The sequence below is a fragment of the Martes martes genome (assembly GCF_963455335.1).
Source record: "Martes martes genome assembly, chromosome: 11".
NCBI classification, from domain to species: Eukaryota; Metazoa; Chordata; class Mammalia; order Carnivora; family Mustelidae; genus Martes; species Martes martes.
In genome coordinates, this window is record NC_137899.1 from 53,000,738 (window position 1) to 53,009,815 (window position 9,078).

At 39.7% G+C, this 9,078-nt stretch overlaps 1 protein-coding gene across 1 annotated transcript; it reads right to left on the minus strand.

Moving 5' to 3' along the window:
- Positions 1-227: 227 nt before the first annotated feature.
- Positions 228-716, minus strand: FERD3L (Fer3 like bHLH transcription factor; the record flags this gene model as incomplete). Its single annotated transcript, XM_080819001.1, has 1 exon — positions 228-716. One exon carries the CDS (start codon positions 714-716, stop codon positions 228-230), a length of 489 nt encoding a protein of 162 aa, XP_080675127.1.
- Between the last annotated feature and the right edge of the window lie 8,362 nt (positions 717-9,078).

Genomic DNA, 9,078 nt, shown 5'->3' on the forward strand with positions numbered 1-9,078 from the left:
CCCGCCCCAGACTCCAATTGAGAGCGTTCGAGTGTATATTAACTCTACGGCTGCCACTTCTTGAGGGCTGTGGGGATTTCGCAACCCTGAACCAAACTCCAGAACGCCAGACATTCTGCCTTGAAGAGTCCCTCCAGGCCTGTCGGCCGCACCCTGCTGGGTCCTGAAGCACCCCAAGCCCGCGCGCGCCCGGGAGGAGGGCGCAGACACCTTCATCCCGCTCCGGCTCAGCCGGTATCCTTCTTTTCGCAGCTCTCCAGGAGCTCGGTCATGAAGGAAATGTAGACGATGGCCAGGCGGAGGGTCTCGATTCGGGACAGCTTCTTCTCGTAAGCAAAAGTGGGCACCTTCCTTCGCAGCTGGTCGAAGGCCTCATTGAGGTTGAACATCCGCTTCCTTTCGCGGATGTTGGCTGCCTGGCGCTGGGCATAGGTGATCACCCTTTTCCTCTTGGGACGGCCCAGCGGGGAGGCGCCTTTCTCATGCTCCTCTTCCTCCTCCTCCCCCTCGTCTACTTCGCCCTCCTCTTCTGGATCCTCCTCCTCAAAGCGTGCCAGCCTCCTGCGTCTTCCCTCTCGGAGCACAAGGTCCGGGTCCCCAAAGGGAACCCCGGGTGCGAAGTCGCAGAGGAGAGGGTGCCCAGGGGAGGCCAGGGACAGGTCTGCGACAAAGTCCAGCACGCTGGCGTCCACGCACCTCTCCGGATGGGCCTCCATCGCATCAACTTGGCCTTGCCTCGCATCGGTTTCTCGCAGCGAGGGGGAGACGCCTAACAGCTCCGAATCTGACGCGGCACCATCACCGAAAGGCCAGGGGAAGTAATATTTATAACCAAGATGATAACAGGATTAGTGGCACCGATAGAGAAGGCTCTGACAATGTCGTCCTCTCGAAACTGATGGAAGAAGACAAGCTTGAGCACGCGTGGAAGTCTCAAAGGGACAGGCTTCCAATTCTGAGATCCTTTTCCATGAGCCACCTGGGACAGTTTGGCAACAACCCCCAGCCTCTTACCTGCTGTGCTTTTTGTGCCTCTCCTCACCCCCGCAGCCAACTAATATTCTTCAGGCTCCTTATCTCATGTAGCTCTTTTAATTTAGCTTTGGATTTTCAAAGCGAGGATGTTTTCCACCACTCTGGCTTCTCCTTGGCTTCAGAGTAGGAGTCCTGAGTCTTGCCACCGGAGGCTGCCAATGGGTGTGAAATAAGTGCATGTGCTTTTAATGATGTCCTGAAGAGGGGCCCTGTCTGCCAGGGGTCGAGGGGAGCTGTTTGTCTGGTATCCCAGTGCAGCCGCTACTGAAAGGCAGGCTCTTCCATTAGCTTAAGTAAGCACGGTAGGGGGGTCGGAGAGCGCATTCCCCAGAGTCGCTGTTGGAACCGGCTTTCTCCTTCCAGGGCATCGAAACAGCTCTCCTGCGGTGTTACAAACCCGACTTCTAAAGTCCGTTTTGTTGTAATCACCCTAACAACAGAGATACTTGAGTTTCCCTTCCTTACTTATCTCCTACTCATGTAAAGTGGAAGAAATTACTTCAGGGCAAAAGTTATGATGGCAATAAAATGGGGGGGGGGAAGGCTCCTAATATTTTCCCTGAATGTACTTAACTATGTAACCCCAGCGTGGGGGGCAAAGCAAACCCTCGCCCCCCGCCCAAACAAAACAACTTCAATCTCCTTTCAATAATGCGATTTACCCTTTGATAGGCCAATGGGTCGATCAGCCCTCTGTTGTGAAGTCTTTTGACTTTTAAATTGCCCATCGGTATTTGTGAACAAAGATAAATTCTCACGTCCTTCTGGCTTGTTTTCCTCATTGATTTGTGCTGCCCTACAGGACTTAAGAGTGGAAACTATATGAGTTCAATTTAAGGGAGATTTAAAAGTTATCGTTAGATCATGTTTTTGAGATGAAAGGAAATTTAATATTTGGTATAAGAATGAAATTTTACTGATTTCATATTATCTCTAATATTTTAACAAAAACAGGTTCATATTTCCTTTTTTGCCACTGGCTATATTTATTTAATTATTCGGTGTAGGGATTTTTAAGAAGACACAGAAGGGCAGAGTAATATATTGGAAAATCGTTTTAAAGATGGCTTAGAAGAAATAGCTATAAAAGATGAGTAAAGAGATGCCTTGGTTCAAGGAAGAATCCCTGAAGACAATTCCTACTAAGGAGGTAAGTTTTGTGGCCGTTCGGTTAGTACATTGGACAGCTCCCAGAAACAGCCTATTTCTTAGAGGTCAGCACAATTTTCTTCCCAGCCTTCCCCTGTGTACTCCTAGATACTATGAAAGCAGTATCATCTTGAATTTTTCCTTTTCTCTCATTCATTCGTTCTTTTAACCCATTTGTGTCTGTGTTCTCCCTTGCTCTTTTGTCCTGTGGTTGATTTTCTTTTCTCTTGCATTTAGTCTTTATGCTCCAATGAGCATTGTGATAACTCAGGCAGAGAAGAATTGAAATATATGTTCTTGAAAGATGTTAATGAATATGAGGTCCTTGATTATGATTACCTATTGATTTTTACTCAATTTCTTTCGAAGAGAAGACTGAGAAATAAAAAAAAATGAATTAGAATTTCAACAGTAGCTAAAGGATAACTAAATGGGAGAATTATTTTTTGTTTTGACAAGCAGTAACATGCTTTCTAGTTCTTGTTTAACTTAATGTATTATTCAGTATTTGGACATATTTTATCGTTGATTTTTAGTTGTTAAATATTTCTCATGACTTTTCTCTTTTAAATGCAAATGTAAATGGATTAAATACCTCATATTGTAAGAATCTAGTTTGACAACAGAATACATTAGGACACTTACTGAAGGGAAACATGAGAGATATTTAAAAGTAAAATTTAATAAAATAGGTGTCAGAAGCTATCATGGGACTTGAAATATTTTTCTTGGACTAAAATTCTTCATGACTTTATGGAAAGGTATGAATATTTCAATAACCTTATCACAAAAGAATGCAACAAAATTAATGGAACCCAATGCATAGGATTGGGTTGAAATATCAATATTAAAATGTTAGGGAACTTATTTAAAATGTCTTAATAGGTATGTCTGTAGCAATAAAAAAATCCCCCCAATTTTTTAAAATACCCCAAAATGTTAAAAAAAAATCCCAAAATTAACACGTCTGCTTATACCACAATAATTTCAGTTTATCCTACAAGGTTCTAATCATGGTGACACAATTAGAGCAAAAATGTTAAAATCTAAGTTGTAATGATTGACTCTATTTTTTGTTTATAAATGTGGAACAGAAATAAATGAAATTGTTTTTCTCTGCTTATTTTGAAACATCTCTAATTTTCAAATAATTTTTTTGGAGGAGCACCTGGGTGGCTAAGTGGGTTAAATGTCTGCCTTTGGCTCAGGTCATGATCTCAGGGTCCTGGGATGGAACCCCGTATGGGGGACCCCCTGCTCAGCGGGGACCCTGCTTTTCCCTCTCCCTCTGCCTGTTGCTCTGCCTGCTTGTGTTCTTTCTCCCCCTTCCTCTGGCAAATAAATAAATAAGTAGTCTTTTAAAAAATTAAAAAATAAATAAAATGTTTTTGTGGATATTCAGTTTCACAGTAAATATACATAGTAAATGTAGTAAGTTTATATAAATGATTTGAAACAGTTCATCCCATTGGAAGGAACCATTAATCCTTATTAAACTTATTCATCTTGTTAAAATATTTCCAAAGGAAATCAGTACCTTTTCTGCCCTTAGAAGCTCTAGGAAAAAATTCAAGAAATATAAAAGGAAATCAATTCTAGGGTCTGTCTATACTTAGAGTTAAATTCTTGCTTACCTTCAAACTAACTTCTTGCTATTCTACTTATGATCCTGAGTTCAAATGAAAGTAAGGGCTCCTCAGAATGCCGTCGTTCAGGGATTGGCAAACTTTCTCTTTAATTGGCAAAATAGAAATGTAGGCTTTCTACAGGTTGTACAATCTCTACGGAACTACTCAATTTTGCTTTTGTAGTATAAAGGTAGCCATAGACAATATGTAAATGAAAAAGAATGACTGTGTTCTCTGAAACTTTATTTACAACATCAGGTAGTGGGCTGGATTTGATTGTTGAACTGTAGTTTGCTGACTCTGCCTTATTTAATATGCCTATCCTCACATTCCTTGGGAGACCTCTTATGGGGACTTGCTAACATAAAGCATTCAAGCATGAGTATCTAGTTGGTGAGCACATATCCTGTTTATATATGTATATGTGTGCCAGGAAGAGGGACAGGAGGTGTAAAAGTGCTCCTGAAGCAACTGAATCTGTAGATACTATCACTGAAATTACACTGAGGTGTGTTATAGAGTAAGAAGAGGCTCTGCAGAGGAGGCATACATACCAGGCTAACGTTACCCTTGCCCAGACTGAAGGAGTATTTCTTGCCACTGAAAGAAAACAAATATAAAATATGATGATCTGCTCTTTACTTTTATTTATTTAAATTTTATTTATTTGTTTGACAGACACAGTGAGAGAGGGAACACAAGCAGGGGGAGTGGGAGAGGGAGAAGCAGGCTTCCCGCTGAGCAGGGAGCCTGATGCAGGGCTGGATCTGACCCGACCTGAAGGCAGACGCTTAATCACTGAGCCACCCAGGCGCCCTGATGATCTGCTCTTTAAAGTATAAGCATTATCAGTTTTGGGGTGAATTACATTTCACAAGGAATAAGTAAGGAAGAGACAAAATTCCTGAAAGGCAGGCTTCTACTTTGTGATGTGCTCCTAATTGTCAAAATTTATTCAATGAAGGCAGATGTTTCAAGAGGTTTATTTATCCTTTCCCCTCTTATTTCCACCTGTACTGCCACTCCCCGCCCCCCATATCTGTGGCAGAAACTGCTCAGCATTCGGCAGTATCTACTTACCCTTTTTCCTTTTAGTAACAGACCCATCCACACATGTTAGCTGGGCACATTTCTGACCCACTGTATTTTTGTTGAGCATGTCTAACCCATGACAATAGAGTAAATGAGACATAATATGTGCAAGTTCAAGTTGGTCTTTGGAAATGCAATTTTTTCCTTCCATTTGGTCTTTTGTTCTCTTTCCCTATCCTGGAATGTGGGTGCTTCGGTGGAGAGCTAGCACTGACCATGTGGATGGGGACAACACCCAATGGCAAGGGCTAGAAGACTTTTTTCTATACAGGGCCAGATAGTACCTATTTCAGGTTTTGTAGGCTATGTGATCTCTGTCACAACTACTCAGTTCTACCACTGTAAGGTGAAAACAGCCACAGAAGATACATAAATGAATGGAGGTAGCAGAACTCCAATAGAATTTTACTTACAAAAGTAGGTGGCAGCAGAATTTGATTCTCAGGCTGTAATTGCTGAATCCTGCCCTAGGTAATGTAGGGCAACAGAAAGCTGTTACTTGAAATGCTCTAACAGAGTAGAGCTGTACCTCTCAAATTCAGCTTAATACATAAGAAAAAAATATGCTTCCAGTGTATCTCAGAGCTCTTTATTTATTGGTGTGTTTTCTGTTGGTACCTAAAAAATTAGACAATGATTTGAAAGATTGAACAGATAGATATGCTACTTTATTATTTTTTTTTCAAATTTTTATTTAATTTCTGGTTAACATATAGTGTAATATTTGTTTCGGGCGTAGAATTTAGTGGTTCATCACTTGCATATAACACTCGGTGTTCATCATGACAAGTGCCCTCCTTAATACCCACTATCCATTTAACCCATCCCCCACCCTCTATCAACCCTCAGTTTGTTCTTTGTCATTAAGGGTCTCTTATGGTTTGTTTCCCTCTCTCTTTTTCTCTTCCCCCCCTTCCCATGTGTTCATCTGTTTTGTTTCTTAAATTCCACGTGTGAGTGAAATCATATGGTATTTGTCTTTCTCTGACTGACTAATTCTGCTTAGCAGAATATACTCTAGCTCCATCCATGTCATTGGCAAATGGCAAGATTTCATTCCTTTCGATGGCTGAACAACATTTCATTGTGTGTGTACGTGTGTGTACATATATATAAGTATATATACAGATATATCCGTATATATGGACACACACACACACATACACACACCTTTTCTTTATTTACTCATCAGTTGAGGGACATTTGGGCTCTCTCCATAGTTTGGCTATTGTTGATAATGTTGACATAAACATCAGGGTACATGTTCCCTTCTGAATCTGTATTTTTGTATCCTATGGGTAAATACTTAGTAGTGCAATTGTGGAGGGTTTTGGGTAGTTCTATTTTTAACTTTTTGAGGAACCTCTGTACTGTTTTCCAGAGTGGCTGCACCAGGTTTTGTTCCCACCAACCAGTGCAAGAGGGTTCCCCTTCTTCTGCATCCTCACTGATACCTGTTGTTCCTTGTGTTGTTGATTTTAGCCATTCTGACCAGTGTGAGATGATATTTCATTGTGTTTTTGATTTGTATTTCTCTGATGATGAGTGATATTGATGTATCTGTTATCCTTCTGTATGTCTTCTTTGAAAAAAATGTCTATTCATGTATTCTGCCCATTTCTTAACTGGGTTATTTGTTTTTTGGGTGTGATATGCTACTTTATATCTATTTAAAAATATTTATTTATTTATTTGAGAAAGAGAAAAAGAATGTGTGTGTGCAGGGGGAGGGGCATGGGAGAGGGTGAGAGAAACTCAAACAGATTCCATGACCCTGAGATCATGACCTGAGCGGAAACCAAAGGACGAAGGCTTAACCGATTATACCACCGAAGCACCCCTATATCTTTTTTAAAGTATCACTTATAAATATAGCTTAAAGTCAGATATTTATTTTTTTTGTCTCAGGTTTTTCCTTTTCATACGAAATAGTTCCACTTCGGTTAGCCTTTGGAATAAATGTATTTTCCAAATTTTCTATTATATTAGATCCTACATTAGTTGTTGTTTGAACCCTTTCCAAAGTCTTTCTTTTTGAAAAACATGTGGAAAACTAAAGAGGTGTGAAGAAAAATCCCTCAGGATGTTATAAACCATTACCCCAAATAATTTCCTTTTTCATCTCCTTTCCTATACTATATTTTTGCACATTATTTTTAAATATGACTCTCTTTTGTAATAAACATTATAGATTTGATAGTCATCCTTAACTCCATAAGTTCTTTGTATATTTGGAGATTAAACACTATATGTGTGACTTTGCAATTTAATAATTTTTCAAAAGTTTTTCCTGTTACATTATTTATTTATGATATGGGGAAAATATTAAGTTGAAACATATGTAACTTCCAAAAATCAAACTATTTTTTAACCTAAAAAAAGTGGACAATTTTATTTGGTTTAACTTATTTAAAGACACTCTTACTTTATAAGAAAATGAATTATATTTAAAATTAATGTTATATATAAGAGTGTACTACCTGCATCAATATATACAATTATAATCTGTTGTTCTATTATACACTAAATGCATTACACATTAAATTAAAAATAAACTATACAATTTTTTCAACAAATTTTTATTGAATGCCTATGACATGCTTGACCCTTGTGGCATTGATGTAGGAATTTGATATATATCAGTAAACAAGTTGGAAACAAAAAAATTCTTTATGGTGTCGAGGGTGATAAGTGCTATGGGAAAAAACTGCTTAGTATAAGTGATATCACGAATACTGAAAGTTAGTGGCAGGTTGCTATTTTATTTATTTATTTAAAGATTTTATTTATTTATTTGAGAGAGAGACTGAGAGAGAGCACAAGGGGGGAAAAGGTCAGAGGGAGCAGCAGACTCCCTGGGAGCCCAACGCTGGACTCGATCCCAGGACTCTGGGATCATGACCCAAGTGGAAGGCAGTTACCCGACCAACTGAGCCACCCAGGCACCCCGCAGGTTGTTTTTTTTTACATAGTTATCATGTAACAGTCTGATTGGAAAGTGATATTTGAATAAATACTTGAATGCCCATGAGGACTCATCTCTTATTTTCCCCCTTTCCTTACTCTGCTTTAGCTATGCTGGTCTCTTTGCTGTTCCTCAGACATGTAGGCACATAATCTGTCCCAGTGCCTTTGTATTTCTGTTGCATCTGACTGCAATACTCCTTTCTTAGATATCCACATAACTCATGCCTTCTCTTCCTTCAGGCCCCTGGATGATGCTGGCTTATCAGAGAAGCACTCCTGACCATCCTATATAAACTGGCACTTCTCCTCTCTTGTACTCCCTAACCCTCTTGCATTGCTTTATCTTTCTCCAAAGCACACAAAACATCTGGCACAGTGTATATTTATTTCTTCACTTATGTACTTTCAGTTTCCCTCATTAGAATATGAACTCCAAGTGGTAACCATGGAAGTGCACGGACTAGATTTCTTTTTCAGCTGCAAGGACTGCAGTTAGCCAACACCCTCCATCCTCCGTGCCTTAGGAGTCACTGCAGCATTTGAGGTGAGGCTATACTCTTTCTGGTTAGCCTCAGCACAGAAGGAACTAGATCCTGGCCATTTCTACCTATTGTGGGACTTCCTAATAGATGATATTTGCTCCCTAGTATGTTTGCAGAGCTTTTTTTTTTCAGGTCTGCATCATAGTTTGATGTTCTTACTGTGTTGTCTTCATTCCCCCTCTCTTTCCCCCTGCAGATGTCATATAAATATTATGGCCTCAAGCTCTTGGCAGCTCAATTCTGTCCCCCCCCCCTTATCTTTCACAGGAGTCACCTGTGAGTAATCGAGGGGAGTTACCCCTCCCAAGAAACTCCAAGACAACTATAAAAACCCCACCATTAAAAAAACACAAAACCCTCACCATTTTGCAATAGTATTAATAATAAGTGTTTTTGAATACTTACCACGTATTAAATGCTGTGCTTATATTATTTCCTTTAATACAACAGCCTTATGCAGAAGACACTCTCGTTACAATGCTTCCCACTAACTCATGTCTTTATATTTCTGATATCAGCACAGAGTCTAACACAGTTATTTCTTTGATAACTTTCAGTCTGAGGAATTGCATGTTCAATTTGATTTGCATTAAGTTTGGATGCTTTTAATTACCTTTTTTCTTCAGTGAAGAATATTGTATTGGGTTCACTAGATATTTTCATTA